Source organism: Aspergillus ruber (genome assembly GCF_000600275.1).
Source record: "Aspergillus ruber CBS 135680 unplaced genomic scaffold scaffold00001, whole genome shotgun sequence".
Lineage (NCBI taxonomy): Eukaryota > Fungi > Ascomycota > Eurotiomycetes > Eurotiales > Aspergillaceae > Aspergillus > Aspergillus ruber.
Window position 1 is genome coordinate 41,414 of NW_024467297.1, and position 16,781 is coordinate 58,194.

The window sequence follows — 16,781 nt, forward strand, 5'->3', positions numbered from 1 at the left end:
AAAATATCGCCATGATAAACGACTCTTTCATTGAACCCGGGCAGGGCATCACGGGTGGCCTCGCCAATGGTCCCTGGGAGATCAAAACCGCTCTCGCGACTCTTGCCGCCGTCGCTTGGTATAATGCTCTCGAACTAATAGTTCTTGTTTTTGTCACTTTTCGCGAGTATCATGGACTCTACTTCTGGAGTCTTCTAATTTCCGCGTCGGTCGGGCTCGTGCCCTATTCCTTGGGCTTTCTGCTCAAGTTCTTCGAGATTTGGTCTGCTTGGCTGTCTGCATCTTTGATTACCGTCGGTTGGTACTGCATGGTCACCGGGCAGTCTGTCGTCCTTTACTCCCGTCTACACCTGGTCATGCGCAACCAGCGTGTCCTCCGTCGCGTCCTGATCATGATTTGCGTCAATGTATTCATCCTACACATCCCCACAACAGTCCTAACCTACGGCTCCAACATCGCCCCCAAGGAAGACCAAGGACCCTACATGCGCGGCTACAACGCCATGGAGAAAATCCAAATGACCGGCTTCTGCATCCAAGAGTTCATCATCTCCGGCCTGTACATCTGGGAAACAACAAAACTGCTGCGTCTCGATCCAGACCGCAGCAAGCACAAGGTCATGTACCAGCTCATCATCATAAACCTCATCATCATCTTCATGGACCTAGGTCTTCTCATCATCGAGTACATCGAGCTGTATGTCATGGAAACAATGATAAAGGGCGTGGTCTACAGCATAAAACTAAAACTCGAGTTCGCGGTACTCGGGAAACTAGTCCGTCTTGTCCACTGCCATATCTGGAAAACTGATTCTGTGGTGCTGCACCACCACGACCATCCGAGATTCCATCGCCACACGCCGACTGGGCGTCACCTTCCGGATTTTGTCGATGCCACTCGCGTCACGACGGACCTTACGCATGCGCCGACTGTTACTACTACCGCGTCGACTGTTAAGACTCGGCGACCGAGTACGCTTCCGCCAGCCGTCGCTTCACGTCGTCGCTCAGTGCCAGGGATGGATTACGATGCTATATCGATCGCAATGTTTGAACACTCACCTCCGTCCCGAGCCTTCAACTCTTCTCATTCAGACATCGCGCCGGACGATCTAGAAGCCCCTCGTCATTGCCACCATGCCAACGACCACGACCACGACCACGACCACGACCTAGAAGCCAGCCCGTCCGAGTTCTCAAAATGGAGCGGCGACACCCGCACCGTCACGAACAACAGTGCCACGATGACCTATCCGGTCGATTTTACAGACTCGTTGGATAAACAGTGTTCTGCGTGGCCGTGTGAGCGGTCTTGATGCCTCTTCCTGAATAACCTATTCCTTGTTATATGTTTAATTCGACGACTTACGATTCACGATACGAACGACGAATGATCAGATCACGAGATCATGTCATTTCATCTTATACCATACCTTATTATCTTGTGTACTACCACCTACTCACCTTTTATCTTGATCTTATTATGATATCATCTCGGGGGATAGGACGAATCATATATATTATGAAACATGAAAGTTACACTACATCTGCCGAGGCTCAGGGCTTGATTTGGCAGTAATAACATTGGATATACGTCATTGGCTTGTGATTTACATAGTACTACATATACATAATGGTTGCTGCATAGGATGCTGTACCTACAGTTATTTTCGTACAAAGTGTGCAAAGAATAAATGCTTTTTTTTTTTTTTTTTTCCCTACATACAGTGGCGATATCGAAACCGATATATAAAAAGCCCGAAATGCACGTCTCATATCATATCTCATAAAAACATCCATCCAATGAAAGTAACCTGGCTCAACCAGATAACTCAATTTTGGATCTCAAATTCCTTATACCCCTCCACAAGCCCATCCGCCAACTTACTAACTCCCACCCAAGCAGGCGCATACCGTCTCACCTCATCCAGCGCGGGTATATTCCCGATCTCATTCTGGTCGCTCCACATACACACCACTTTCCCTTTCACCTTCACCTCCTTGGTATCAAGCTTGGGAGAAGTAGGGAGGTCAACATCAACAACCCACTCCCTATCCCAAGTACGACTCCAGAGCCGGATCTCCCTAGTTCCCAGCGGATTACCATCCTCGTCAACCGATACATGCGGGAAGCGATCTTCGTCGTATGCGGAACCGTGCACGTGGTAATCAGGAACCGGGGTGTCTTCGTCGAAAACGAGTTTGCACGCGCGGGTATTTTGGCCGGTTATGCTGATTCGCACTGATTGTTTCTGGGACGAGCGGGTGATTTTGTAGGAGAGCCAGTCTTGGTATTCAGTTGACTCGGAGGTATTGGTGACGTGCGGAGGGAGACCAGGCCAGGTGCACTTCACGCGGTCCGCGAGTGGAGCACACGTAACATCCTTGCTAGAAGCACTGATACTGGGAAGGTCACTGGCGACGTCATGCACGAAAGGCATGACGCCTGTCAGACTTGCGTGGTTGACGCCGGTGTTTAGGTCGACTTCCTGGGTGAAGAAGAGTTTCAAGCGGTTTGACTCTGAGAATGGGAATGCGACGAGATTGTATATCATTGTGCCGATGAAGATGGATAGCATGAAGAGGGGGATGTGATGCGTGTAGCGGTGGATGAATGGGACCAGCGGTGAGAATAGAAGGGCTGTAAAGCTCGCTATGCAAATGTAGATGAATAGCGCAGGACTACCGTCTTGGCCGGTTTGTTGGAGTGCCGTCGTAAGTAAAAGTGCTAGTGGACCTGTCATCATGAGAACGATAGGCGCGATGAGAACGAATTGGGATACCCAGGTCCATTTCGGAAGATAAGAGCTCCATGGCTGCTCGTGGCCATATACCCCCGAATAACTCGTATCGTCAGAAGAAAGACTGTGGCTGATCGACGCTACCCGCGTGTAATTTGCGAATGTAGTCCTGTGGCCGTGTCCGTGTCCACCGCTACCACGACCACCACGCAGTAAAGACGTCGATTCAGAAGGAGGTTCTTCAACCTCGTCGCCCTCAGTCTCCTCAACGTGATTGTAATCCTCGTCTGCAACTGCTGTGCCCAATCGACTATTCGTCCCATAGCTATACGACGACTGCGGCGGCAACGGCGCAACAAAACGACTCACGTACTCTGCTTTCCGCGGCAGGAAAAACATCTCCAGATAGCTTATCCAAGTCGCCAGGAACACACCAGCAAAGTAGAAGAAGATAAAGTATCCCCCCGCCAACCCTCTCTGGTTCTCATACACAGTCGCAGCAACCAGCATCGCCCACGTAGCCACAAACAACCAGGTAAGCGTATGCACGCGATGGAAAGCAGACGGCCGCGCGAAATCAGCAACCCGCGAGACGAACCACGATAGGAATATCCATGCAGAGCCAATCATAGCCCACACAGCGTACGGACTGCTGTGCACGATATAAGGATTGATCTTGGTAACCAGATACGCCAGCCCAATCGCCACAGCCGTCGGAACACCGACGAGGAACGGAAACCGGAAGAAGCCCCGAGCACCACCCAGCGAAATACCATTTCCCAGCGCCGTCGATCGAAACAGATACATCCGATCGACATTCACAAGCGCAATACTCGTAGCGAGCAGCGTCAGCGGTGCAACGACAAGCAACGTCACACTCAGCGCGAAAAGCGTATGCAATCGGAACACCACAAACGCGCTCCCGAACATATCAAACCAAACAGCCCGAGACCCGGACCCGGATTTGGGTCCACTGTCCTCAGAAACAAGCGCCTCCGTCGTCGCAACAGCCGCAGAAAGCATATGCCACAGCGAATCTACACTCGTATGCTTCGTATCATCTTGGTCGGTATGATACCTCGCTCTGGGCTCCATAAACGCAACATCCAGGCCACGGAGTCCCATATCCCCCTCAAACACCACATAATCCGTCTGGCTCCGAATCAACCCCGTTTCGAATCCATTCGCACTGAGAATCGATCCAAACGGATGCTCCGACTGCGCATACGAGTGCGTGATCTCCGCATCCGTGCTGCGGAACAGCGTCGCGCGACCACCTGCACCCGCACCCTCGAGGTTGAGGAATGTCTTCGTGAACTTTGAAATCGGATGTTGACTGTACACGCGCGCACCGTTAAGAAAATCCTCCTCGCCGTTATTAAACAGCACCACGAGTCCATGTTGCGGCGCATGCCCCGGCGTCGTGAAATACCGCAGTAACTGTAAACAAGTCACAACGCCGACTCCATCGTCCGTCGCGCCATATCCAGTAGACACACTATCATAATGCGCGTTCACAAGCACACCTCCTTTGTCAGAGACATAGTCACTATCTCCCCAGAAATCACCCTTCTCATCTTCAGAACCCCGGATATAAACCATGATATTCGTTCCTTCAAAGTAAACACCCAACCCCGTGGACCCAAACACGCTCCCCGCGAACGTCAGATTCGACTGTAAATCATCGAACACGACCACCTCAGGTCTTCCCTCTCCCTCTCCATCGCCCCCCGCATCCGCATCTCCATTATTTACCGGAAATGTTGACGTCATCTCCCCAATCCGTGCTAACAACCACCTCCTAACTAAATCATTCTGGTGCGAATTATATGGTCGAAACCCATTGGTCAACAACTGCAGATCCGACCATGCTTCCGATAAGTTCAGACCGTGCGGAGTGGCGCTGGGGTTCGGCGCTGGGGGCACGACATGGTGGATGACGAGCAAGGGGATTGCGAAGGCGAGGTAGATGGCTGCTGTGAGGAGGGTAACAGGCCAGGGGTTAAAGGCCAATGGATTGGCGCGGGATATTTTGGGAGTCATTGAGAAGGTCAATGACTGATGACTGAGAGAGTTGAGGATCTCTCGATGTGATGGAAGAGCGGAGCTTATCGGGCGGGGACAGATATCATACGGTACAGTAATTACGATATCGACCATGTTCCTCAGGCACAAATAACCTCTAGAATAGTCAAGATTGTATACTACTGCTAACCATGCTCACCGGCCACAAATTCGAGATCATATACATGCTTAAATGCTTAATCCCAGATAGACAGAACAAAAATAACAGGAGTGGGAAAATACAGTAATCACAATAGCCGCTGTCAATGCAAAAAAAGACACAAGAGGAAAGAAGAAAATCTCCTAAACTATCAGCAGAGCTCGCTCTGTGATATTATCTGGGATGGATGGACCAATATGCTGGCACAATGAGGATGAACAATTGCAAAAATGACGGCTAACAAAAAGGGAAAAAGAAGGGGGTATCAACCATGTGCGGGACTTCCGACGTCCATATAATCATCGTCGTTGATTACGGCCGCATGCATAAGGCCAGTCACCTGGCCTTCGTCTTCATCAAAATCTTCGTCATCGAACATGGTCTCGACTGGAGGAGGATGGATCTCGTTCAAGCGATCCCGGAGTCGACCCACGCCGTCGCCGCTGAAAACGCAGAACAGCTGTCGTTGTTGTTGCGTAAAGTCCGATGGTGCCGCGCGGCAGTGTACTGTGAGGTCTGGTCGCAGGAATGCGTGCACTCCGGTCAAACTGAGGTGGGTAAGACGAGGGCATTGGTTGAGCAGAGCTTGGATTCCCTAGATATTGTTAGTGCATAGCTTGACAAAGTAGATAAAAAGCAACCCACCTCCAAAGTCAGCTCGAGACAGTAACTCAAATGCACCCGCTCCAAGCTACTAACACCCAGCGGGTGAGTCGACGCCCTTGGCTGAGACAAGGCAAAGAGACTTCTATCGGTAATCGATTGGCACTTGACTAGGCCAATTCTTCTTAACTTTGGCAATGTCGCCAGATGCTGAACACTGCGGTCTGTCAGGTTGTTACAACAGGCCAGATCAATGTACCGGATCCGGTTACACGACTTGACGAGATGTACCACCGCAAAGTCTGTGATATTCGAACAGTGGCCCAGATGCACATAATGCAAGTTCTTGCCAAGTCTGCAAATCGACAGAACCGCGCGGTCTGAGATGAGCCGACATTTCGAAAGTACTAAATTCCGTAGACGAGGGGCCGCATTGATTATGCGCTCCACAGACTCATCCGTAATGAGATCACATGACGTCAAGTCGAGTACGCGAAGGGTATCGAGCATCAAATAATCGGGGATCGACAAGAATGCCGAATCGTCGATATTTTTGCAGTCTTGCAGTCGTAGTTCTCGGAGACTCCGGAGTGCATTTATGAGTGCGGTAATGGATTCGCTGGTGACGAGTCTACAATTATGTAGATCGACTTCGAGGACGGCTCGACAGTTTTGGGCAAAGGACATGACGGTTTGGTCAGTGAGTTGCGTGATGCCGTTTAGTTTTAACTGCACTAGTTAGCCATGAACATATTTAACGGAATGAAGAATGCGCACCCTTCTGATTTGCCGGCAATTCTCAGATACAGCAATAAGCGACTCATCAGTCACCTTGGCGCAATTGGTGATATTCAGCCCTTGGAGCCGGGGGCAATTCTGAGAAACAATATGTAAGGTGTGATCCGTGAGGGAAGTAAGATCTGAGACATCCAGCGCCTGCAGATGCCGGTTCCCATCGACCAGACCCGACACGCCCGTATCCGAGAGGTGCGAGCAGTTGGTCAACGTTAACCGTTCGATCCGGTTGCATTGAGCAAATGGCACCACCGTGCCGTCGCTGACATCCGTCAGCGCAGACAGATTCAACCGCTTAATGAGCTCCGAGTAGGAAAACAGGCTGCTCGGATTCCCCACCGTCGCCGCGACGCTCTTCAGATTATCCCAGCTGTTGCACGACGGCCGGTGCCATAGTATCCCCACGCAATTTGCTGCCCAACCTCTGCACACCAGCATACAATTCAACAAGTCGGAGGGGGAGCTGAGGCGGGCGAAGATCGCAATGAGGATCTCGGGGGGCAGACGCCCGATGGGCGGGAGCATGATGTCCTGCCCGCTTTGCCCATCGAGATCACGGTAATTGGAAATGCCAACGGAAGATTGCGAATCGTTTGCCTGGGCTGTGAAGAAATCCGTATCATCATCGGCGGCGCGTTCCGGCGATGTCGACGATGACGACCCGGAGGGAAGTTCGCTCGGGAATCGAGCGGGTTGTCGTGAGCGGGGCATGAGATTCTTTGTTTCCCTTTTTAAATTTCCTTAATCAGTGATATTCCTTCTGATTTATTGTCGTTCACACAATAGACTCCTGACGAGAACAGGGTCTTCATGGGGCCTCAGCCAGAGTCGGAGCCAAGTCGAGAAAGAAGAACAGAGACCGATCCGAGAGGAAAACCGTCACAAGGTCGAGTGCCTATCGGGGCCGATGATGTCGGAGTGTTCGGGCAAGATTTCAGCTACCCTGATCGAGACCAACGGCGAGGCACAGGAAAAGAGACAAAAATGTAGAACTCGATCCGATATAGGATCGCTTATGGGGCCGAATATTGAGGTAGCGTTTGGAGGGAAACGGGAGGAAGCGCGCCCGAGAATTGATCGGCCGCTTCGGCGGAGCTGGAGCACAACAGGGAAGGCAAGGGAGGAAACAAAGTATTCTTCAGGGCGCTGGACTATGTACGTTATGCACGTATGTATCTATCGAAGTATGTATTGCTGTGTATGTAGCGCGTGGCAGGAGGACTAGAGGTTGTGGTGTAGAAACAAGCAGACAGGACCGGGAGAGACGCTGAGAGGCTATAATCGAGCCTTGCGATGCGAGTCAGCCAAAGCCGCAGAGATGTATATATAGAAAGAGAAACCGAGCAAACAGTGGTTGAAGACAAACCATGCGAACAGGGGAAAGAACCGAGTGAGGAAGTCAGAGAAGGCGGCGGCTACGAAGGCGGGGAGACAAGCGAGGCGTTTTTTTGTATACGATGAGGCAGAACTGAGCGAGAGATATTACAAAGAAAACGAATTCGATGGGTTTGGGACAGTTGAAGAGAAGAATAGCGCGAAGATGAAAAAGGAAGATGGTCAGACGAACTCTGCGTGACAATGTCCAGTGCACAGTCCTTTTGAACCTTGCAAGTAATTAAACAATGAAGGTTACAGCTCTTCCTATATTCTAGAAGACTATCGTATTCATACTTCTGCTAAAAACAAAAAAAAAAAAAAAAAAAAACAAAAAAAAAAAAATTTTTGTGTACTATATATCCATCGATTCATCTCTAGAGCATACCATGACTAATTAGATCTAAACATATCTATTCAGCACGAGCAGCACCCTTCGCCCAATCCCTCAGCACATTCTTCCTCAACTTCCCCGTACTAGTCTTAGGCAACTCCGACACAATTTCCACCTCGCGAGGAATCATAAACTTGCTAATATCGCTCTTGTTGCGCGCCCAGCTGATCACATCTTGACCGACCAATGTCTTGCCCTGCTTGGCCGTCACATACGCCTTAGGTCGTTCGCCCCAGTGGGCGTCGGGTACGGATACCACGCCAGCTTCGAGTATATCGGGGTGTGTGACGAGCATGGATTCGAGGGCTACAGAAGAGATGTTTTCGCCACCTGAATTTTGTTAGCATCACCAGGAATGAGGAAGGTGAGAAGCGAGGGAGGCTTACCGCTAATGATGATATCCTTGGCCCGGTCCAGAATCTGGATAGCCCCGTCTGCATGCCAAACAGCCAAATCGCCCGAGTGCAAGACACCACCCAAGAAGAGCTTCCGCGTCGCCTCAACATCCTTGTAGTATCCTTGAGCACAAATGTTACCAATGAAAACGATCTCTCCGATTTCCTTGCCGTTACGCTCGACATCGGTAATGGTTCCCTCGGGAACATCGGTCTTGATCACCCGCACCGGCAGACTGGTCAAGAAGCCGTGGCCCTGGCGAGCCATCTTCTGGTACTTCTCGTGGGCTGGGAGGTTATCCCACGAGGGCATGTAGTAACCCTTGGTGATCGGGCCGTATGTTTCGGTCATACCATAGACGTGGACGGGGTGCAGGTTCAGGCTGGTCATCTGCTCGAAGAGATGGGGTGTAGGTGGGCTGGCAGCCACAGTGACGCTTACTGGCTCAGGGAGTTTTTCGGCTTCATCGGAGTTGCAGAGCAGCGTGTTGACAGTCGGGGCAGCGTTGAAATGGCTTATTTGCTCCTCCTTTAGGAGCTTCCAGATCTGGGGGTAATCAATCTTGCGCAGGCAGTAGTGCGTTCCGCGGACTGCCGTAACCGCCCATGGGAAGGTCCATCCTGAAAAAGGTTAGAGTCGCGTGGTAGATAAAAGTAAGCACACTCACCCATTGCGTGAAACATAGGCAACGTCCACAAATAATGACACCTCCTCCCATGATAATTCAATCCCGACTCGACAATATTAGCCATCGCAGCGAGATAGCATCCCCGATGCGTAAACTCCACACCCTTCGGCTTCGCCGTCGTGCCACTTGTGTAAGCAAGCGCAATGACATCGTCCTCACTAGCAGCCTGGCTCTCAAGCGCCTCCCAGCCTTTCCCGCCATTTTCCGAATCATAATTCAGACCTTCAAAGACGGCAGAGTCAAACGGGCCGGTCATCTGACCGGCTGCCGCGTCCGTGTCCGTGTCCACAATAATCGGGACACCGGGCTTTGCGGCTCGGTAGGCTTGCAGGAGCGGAAGATACTCTTCATCCGCAATGATTACCTCGGCTTCGGAGTGGGTGAAGATGTAGGCAATGTCGTCTTCTTTGAGACGGTAGTTTACCGCTGTGTCCAGTTAGTTATTATGCTTCAGTAAATGAGTAGAGATTTGGGTGCAACCTACCGATGTTGATAGCCCCGGCAGCAGAAATACCAAAGATAGACTCTAAGAAAGCCGGCGTATTAGGACACAAAATCCCAACTCTCTTGTAGCCATGCTTCTTGATCCAATACGCCAGTCCGCGTGCCCGATCCGCAACCTCAACGTACGACCTGCGAAGCACCTTGCCATCCCTGGTGACATGGTGAACAGCCGTTGCCTACAACCATTAGCTCCTGTAAGAAACCAGAAGAACCGGACAGCATAGAGAGGAACGCTTACTTCCGGCTCAATAGCAGCCGCCCGGGGCAAGAAGAATGTCGGCGAGAGGGTGTGGAAGTTGATCTTAGGAGCAGGTTGGGAACCAACAAAGTGGCCCAACAGACCTGACAATCTGGATTTGGCGTCTGACATGGTGATAACAAATTGGGAGATGTGGATTGACAAAAAAAAAAAAAGAAATACGCAAAATTCAGAGGATTACAGAGAGGAATGTAAGGGACAGGGATGAGAATCCAGAGTCCATGATGGAGGGATCCGAGTACAAATCACGCAGCCTTTTTAAAAGGTACGGTACGCGGCGAGTACGTAGCTTCGCGTATCCACCGACTACCGAGTAAAGTTGCGGGGAAGTCGGTTCAGATCTGGGGGAGCCGCGGAGCTAGCGGGCGGACGGAAATATCTCGCTATACATGCATAACTCTACATAGTAGAGAGTATTCTGTATAAAGGTACGAGTAGGAGAACAAAAGTGGTTACTAGAAAAAGTATCGTAGTCATGAAATCGGATTATAACCGCCACGGCGCGAAAACAAACAATATGGGTCAACTATTTTGAAACAACCTTGTTCATCCCAAACGACTCCGTATGAAATTTTTTTAATATTCGTCTTTGTTTCTCATTTTCAAACAGATATCGGTCTCTCCAGCCCTCTTCCCATTGCCCGTCACAAATTAGACATTGTGGTACCCCATCATAAGCAGAAATAAGGGAGGACAATGGAAAAAAGTAAAAGACGTCGATCGGTATTTTGGTGGCCCCGTTCAACTTCGCTGAAAGAAAACCGTTTGCGATCCCCAACCCAACCATTTCATTGACAAAAGCAACCGGCCGAGCAACGAGGTATCTAGAATCCGTACTCAGCAAGCTGGCTCTTGGTCTTGTCGTTAACAGCCGCCGACTTCTGGGACGAGACCAATTGGCGGCGGGCGGCCTTCTTGCGCTCGTAGTATGCGCTGCTCTTAACCTTTCTCCGCTCCTCGAGTCTGTGATCATCAGCCTTCATCCATTGTTGTAGCAGATAATATATATAACGTACCTGGAAACAACGTCCTGGTACTTCCAGCCAACCTCGTGGCTCAGACGGCCAACGGTGCAGTACTTGCGGCCAGGGCGGAGGCGGAGGACACGCAGAGCCTGGGGAACGACGACACGCTTCTTCTTGTCATACGGGGGAGGAACACCCTCGAAGACCTTGAGGCGCTCCATAGCGGCGGTACCACGGGCGGTCTTGTGGGGAATCATGCCGCGGACAGCCTTGTAGAAGATGCGGGAAGGAGCGCGGAAGTGGAAGGGACCTGAAAAGATGCGTTCAGTACTGCATCCCATATCGTATATCCAGGAGGTGAAATCTTACCACCGCGAGTAGGGTTGAAACGGGTCATCTTGCGGAGGAAGGAGTGGTACTTGACTATATCCGGAGTCAGTTTTCGTTCTTTCATTTTCTTTTTGTTTTTCTTTCTCGTAATCGGTATCGTTGTGTCCTCCATGTTCATGTCCTAAATCCGCTTCATATCTCGTTCCTCCTCATTTGCCGATTTCCACACCACGCCTCACAAATCCACGATGTACACAACGATACCGAAATCAAAATACGGGATAGGATTCGAACGTACGCTTCGCACGGAAGAACTCGCCGGAGATGTTAAGGGCCTCACATCTCACGACGACGATCTTCTGGCCATTGAGCAGCTGCTTGGCAACAGTGCTGGCCAGGCGACCAAGAAGGTGTCCCTTGCCGTCAATGACGACCTAAGATAATCCGTCAGCGTTCCATTCCAGACACACAACTGCAGTAAAAGATATCGCGTATAGATTCGAATGAAGACAAAACGGGGGTTCGATGCGACGGCACATACAACTGGCTCGGTAGCGGACATCCTGTTGTCACCGGTTCGAAAGGAAAATATCCAGCGATAGGAAGAGCACTGCTCTAGGATACTCCCTTGGGATGTATGTTGTCGGCGGTTGTTGTCGTTGTGGTCAGGTTCAACGCACACAACGATACCGGATGGGCGTTCGAATGGGCAATGGCTAAGCGAGACCCGCGAGGCTAATTGTGCGGGCGGTCGGGTTGAGGGCCCCAGCCCTAATGGTGGCGGCGGCCAATCAAAACCCACTAATCACGTGTTATCTACTTCGGTGGTATGAGTACTCCCGTGTAGGAAACTTGATAAGAGGTTACACTTTATGAATTTCCCCTACTTTTGGCCCAGACCGGAAAGTATCTGGTTGGTTGAATGTCTGACCCATGTGACTGTCTTATCAAGCTGGTGTTCTACCTCAGAGGACTTGTGACTATGTACTCCGTATACGGGATTTGCATTCATAGTACACACTAAACGCGATAAATACTCAACGCGAACACTTTGAACTGCGATGACAGATCCCTCCACGACCAATGATGATACCTATTCCGTAGTCTTCAAGACCCTCCGGAGAAGCCATCATGAGTCCGAAGATCACTGGGTCCGCTGACTAAGCACATAGATGTTTCTCTGTACATTGTACTTATACCCTACGGAGTATGTACTTTGTACCTGGGTTCCCTATCCAAACATGCATCGAAAAACTCGCTTTGTTTGTGTTTCTGATACACATACTTACACCCCCGCAGAAGCAGGCTTCAAGCTGCCTGCAGGGGATGTCCTGATTCATGCCGGGGATCTGACTAACCTTGGCAGTCTATCAGAGTTGCGTAGAACTATCGCTTGGATTGCCAAGTCAGATTATGAGGTGAAGATTATAGTGGCTGGTAGGTTTTTTACTAAGTTGTAATAATAGCCGAATAAGAGTAAGGACTAATAGTAGCAGGCAACCACGATGTCTCGCTCGATCCCACGTTCTACGCGAGACACGGCACCGGCTTCCAGAAGGACCATCTAGAAGATCCACAAGAATGTATCGAAGCCATTACGAAAGCTTTTTCGATTCTATACCTCAGACACGAGTCGGCCGTAGTCCAATTATCCCGTCCCGATGGTCCAAAGACAGTGTTCAAAGTATTTGGTTCGCCGTATTCACCATCCAGCGGTAATTGGGCGTTCGGGTACGAGGCGGCTGATGCAGAGGCCCTCTGGGACCAGATACCACGGGATACGGATATAGTGGTAACCCATACACCTCCATATTCACACCGCGATAACCGAGCGACAGGAGGCCCGGTCGGATGTGCGGCATTGCGTCAGGTCCTGCAGCGTGTCCGACCGAAATTAGCAGTATGTGGCCATGTACACGAATCGCGAGGCTATGAACGAGTACGGTGGATTTCTACAAGTGAAACCGATCCCGCGGCCAAGGACCAGGTGGTGGTGGTGCCTGGAGTGCTGCCCCCCCCCCGGGAAGTAAGAAGCAGAGCCTTGTTGATCTTACTGGGAAGAAAGCCCCGCGCTTGGATAATCCCGGGTTGTGGGTGCATGGGGACTGTACGACATCACGCATGGAAGACCAGAGCCTTGTTTCTGGCTGCTCTGGTTCTGGCTCTGCCACGAACGGGAACCGGTTAGCGATGGAGAGACGACAGATGACAGAGTATGAAGGATGTGGTGGTGATCATGATGCCAGCGATCATGCGATCCGAGCGCGAGCATCGCGACAGGAGACGTGTATTGTCAATGCAGCTATCATGGGCACCAGTTGGCCGCATCGCGGAGGGAAAAGGTTTAACACGCCCATAGTGGTTGATCTGGAGCTTCCGATGCAGAAGGCGCTTCCGCTGGATGAGGGTCCAGGATACGATAAGCAGTGAGACATACGGCTGTCCTCCGTTACAAGTACAAGTGCCGGTACCTTCGCACCGTTGATCAAGCTGGTCATCTGCAATACGACTGCTGACAGAGGTTTTGGATTGGCGTGTCTGGGGAGTGCATCACATTGTGCATATTCTATGACCTTTTGTGAATGGAGGCAATGATTGGTGTGAGATGTGAGGAGTGAGACGATATCACATCCCTACAGCCAGCGCTCGCCTGCAGGATTCTACTGGCTGAAACCCCAGCATTTCGATCTGGTCGGAATTCCGTCCACAGAATTCCATGCGATACCCCTCTATGCAAGTGTCCTGAATAGGAGATCCACGTGATTTGGTAATAGCAGTAATAGGAGTAATGGCAGCGTATTACTTCTCCGAGTCAGCTGTCTCTATTCGCCCACTTACACAGCCCGGGTGAGGCGTCACTAATACTGGCTGACCACTCATTCTTCGGCGGGGTGAGTAACGGTGTATCTTTACTTCTACTAGTTACTAGTAGTTTTCTTGTATCCTAGTCCTAGTAACAGAAGAAGAATAAAAGACTCACCGCCAGGTCAATTGCCACTGTATCTTTTATACCTATTCTTGTGTTATTCCGTTATCCCCTCAGCTTAGTCTCTATTCTTTTCTCTGGATGAACGGCTGATCCCACGTCACTGCCTGTTCACTTGTATTTATTGATGTTTTTCCTTCACCCTGCCAATCTCCCTACCAATTCCTAAACAACCCATACAGATACATGTCGTTATGGACATCGATCCCTACGTCGTTCTGGCTGTCCCCAAAGACGCCACCTTACCCGAAATCAAGTCGGCCCATCGGAAACTTGTGTTGAAATGCCATCCCGACAAGATCAAAGATGAATCCCTTCGCAATGAGGCCCAGGACCAGTTTCAACGGGTCCAACAGGCCTACGAATTGCTCTCTGATCCCTCCCGCAGAACCAAATATGACCAGAAGGTCCGCTTGGCCGAGTTGCGTCGCGAGATGAAGGACCAGCACCCATATGCCTCGCCCCGTGCTGGCGGCAATGTCCGTGAATATCGCGATGGTCGGATCTACGAAGAGCGCATGCCGGCTGATTATTTTGACGATGGATTCTACCATTCTCCCGATGAGAAGACTCCCCGGGGCACATCTCGCAAGCACGATGACTATGGTCGGAGGCCTCGTGCCGAAGAGAGAAGGAAACCCAGGCCGACGACTACCACCAGCAGTCCCTTCAATCCCTTCCGCGCTAGCAAAGAAGCGGCTGCTCGTGATAGTACAAAGACGTCCCATTCCACTCGGGACAAGTCCCGAACCAAGGAACGACGACGGGAAGCTTACGAGAAATACGAAACTGTCTATATCGACACCGATGCCTCGGGTTATGACTCTGAGCCCTCGCGTAACTATACGCGACCGTCAGAGTCGAGAAAAGCGAGTCCAGACAAGCGGTCGGCCTCTTCTCCTCACAAGCCTAGGAGTACCAGTACTCATCCTGCTACCGAATCGCGACGATTCCAGCCTGAGGTGGTGGAGGAAGACGATGAAGACTCGGATCAATACGAGACCAAGCACGATAAATTGCACCACACGGCTCGCGACTACATCATGCGCTCCAAAGGAAATGCGCCCATCGAGATCGACTCTCGTCGGCGTCCTTCCCGCTCGCCACAGCGACCGCGCGAGCACACTGAGCCCCCAGCATCGGAACCAGCACGCTCAAACGTAACTCCCCGAGCCAAACATAGCAGTCGCGAAAGCGTGCGACAATCTTCGTCCCGGAATAGCTCGTATGAGCATTTGGAGCCGTCGACTACCCATCCGCCACCGCCACGGGCCCATTATGAGACTTTCAAGGTGCCCCCTATGCCCACCGCCGCCACATCGCCAGCAGCGAAAGCCGCCTCATCCGCGACTCGACCGACTCTGCAGCCCTCCCGGTCGGCAACCACAGCAGCCGCATACTCACGTTCCGGCTCAAAACGTGATTCCACCAACCTCCTCGTGAACATGGTCTACGCCGATGGCACCTCGCGATCATCCAGAGTCCGCAGCACAGACCGCTATGACTCGGGATACTCCAGCCCCGGCACCCCAGACATGCACGGTACCAGTCCACCCAAGGCCTCAGCCCGCTATAAGATCGTTACCGAATCAGAACCCCTCCGCGAGGTCCCGCCCACTCCAGCAATGGCTTCGACTTCATCGCGCTACCAACGCGGCTACTCCCCACCCCGTCCTCACCCTCACGCTGCTCACTCCCATACTCACCCGCTCGCTACTCCAGAGCGCCCCTCCTTCTCCACGAGAGCAGCCGCAAAGCCCTCGCGAAGCTATACGACTCATGCTCCAGAATCACGCGGCCCGCGGCCAATGTCCTCTGCTCCCCGTCCGTTATTCGGACAGAAGGATAAGCCAGACGCCAAGTACGCTCGCGAGTATGGGCCAGATGACGTGGTTTACACCGCGCGGGATCCGTACAATCATCATCACGGGCCCCCTAGGGCTTATTCGTACGATGATTATCAAACAGCGTCGAGACGTCAATCGACGTATGCGTAGAGGTCGCCTCACCTATCAGAAACAGATATATAACGGTCCGACTACGATATCGGTCTTTCACACTTGCATGCATTTTCTCCTCTCTTTGCTTTGCATTGATTCGATTCTTCTGCATTGACTTTTCATTTCTTTTGTCTATATTCTTCCACACATTTACGATTTATCATACGCATATCTCCTACCACATACCCGCTCTCTCTCATCTACTTAGAATGTCTATACGATCTACTCATCTTTGCATCCCATCTACTTCACGATCTACTACCATCTATCGGATCTGGTTGGCGTTCGGTTCCATGATTGTCTTGTCTTCTCTTTTCATATTTTTTTCTCCTTTTCTTTCTTTTCTTTCCAATCTCTTTGATCTTACGAAACGAACAATTTGACTGACGATGGATTTATCACGATTAATGATATTTATGATATGGTTTCTTTATTATTTCTTCTTATATACCGACCCACCTATACCTTGCGTACCTTTATCCTTACCTATATCCCTACCTACATCCTATAACCCTAACCTAT

The 16,781-nt window shown here is 51.0% G+C and overlaps 6 protein-coding genes across 6 annotated transcripts; 3 read left to right on the forward strand and 3 right to left on the reverse strand.

The window, feature by feature from the left end:
- Positions 1 to 11: 11 nt before the first annotated feature.
- On the forward strand, positions 12 to 1,316 carry EURHEDRAFT_445685 (uncharacterized protein; the record flags this gene model as incomplete). The annotated part of the gene is made up of 2 exons (XM_040783546.1): positions 12 to 932; positions 960 to 1,316. 2 exons carry the CDS (start codon positions 12 to 14, stop codon positions 1,314 to 1,316), a joined length of 1,278 nt encoding a protein of 425 aa, XP_040643044.1.
- A 516-nt stretch (positions 1,317 to 1,832) lies between these two features.
- On the reverse strand, positions 1,833 to 7,074 carry EURHEDRAFT_511604 (uncharacterized protein; the record flags this gene model as incomplete). The annotated part of the gene is made up of 6 exons (XM_040785981.1): positions 1,833 to 4,799; positions 4,966 to 5,108; positions 5,299 to 5,560; positions 5,611 to 6,297; positions 6,346 to 6,717; positions 6,796 to 7,074. 6 exons carry the CDS (start codon positions 7,072 to 7,074, stop codon positions 1,833 to 1,835), a joined length of 4,710 nt encoding a protein of 1,569 aa, XP_040643045.1.
- Positions 7,075 to 8,150: 1,076 nt separating this feature from the next.
- Positions 8,151 to 10,089, reverse strand: EURHEDRAFT_445323 (putative AMP-binding domain protein; the record flags this gene model as incomplete). Its single annotated transcript, XM_040783524.1, has 5 exons — positions 8,151 to 8,461; positions 8,518 to 9,147; positions 9,195 to 9,641; positions 9,700 to 9,895; positions 9,958 to 10,089. The coding sequence occupies 5 exons, from the start codon at positions 10,087 to 10,089 to the stop codon at positions 8,151 to 8,153; spliced, it is 1,716 nt and encodes a 571-aa protein (XP_040643046.1).
- Positions 10,090 to 10,394: 305 nt separating this feature from the next.
- EURHEDRAFT_407317 (60S ribosomal protein uL13) lies at positions 10,395 to 11,980 on the reverse strand. Its single transcript, XM_040780515.1, has 5 exons — positions 11,815 to 11,980; positions 11,572 to 11,707; positions 11,313 to 11,366; positions 10,995 to 11,253; positions 10,395 to 10,941 (listed from the first exon to the last, which is right to left on the reverse strand). Exons 1-5 carry the CDS (start codon positions 11,833 to 11,835, stop codon positions 10,803 to 10,805), a joined length of 609 nt encoding a protein of 202 aa, XP_040643047.1. The 5' UTR covers positions 11,836 to 11,980; the 3' UTR covers positions 10,395 to 10,802.
- A 534-nt stretch (positions 11,981 to 12,514) lies between these two features.
- On the forward strand, positions 12,515 to 13,703 carry EURHEDRAFT_398559 (metallophosphatase domain-containing protein; the record flags this gene model as incomplete). Its single annotated transcript, XM_040779852.1, has 3 exons — positions 12,515 to 12,710; positions 12,770 to 13,299; positions 13,335 to 13,703. 3 exons carry the CDS (start codon positions 12,515 to 12,517, stop codon positions 13,701 to 13,703), a joined length of 1,095 nt encoding a protein of 364 aa, XP_040643048.1.
- Positions 13,704 to 14,453: 750 nt separating this feature from the next.
- On the forward strand, positions 14,454 to 16,256 carry EURHEDRAFT_373303 (DnaJ-domain-containing protein; the record flags this gene model as incomplete). The annotated part of the gene is made up of 1 exon (XM_040778522.1): positions 14,454 to 16,256. One exon carries the CDS (start codon positions 14,454 to 14,456, stop codon positions 16,254 to 16,256), a length of 1,803 nt encoding a protein of 600 aa, XP_040643049.1.
- Between the last annotated feature and the right edge of the window lie 525 nt (positions 16,257 to 16,781).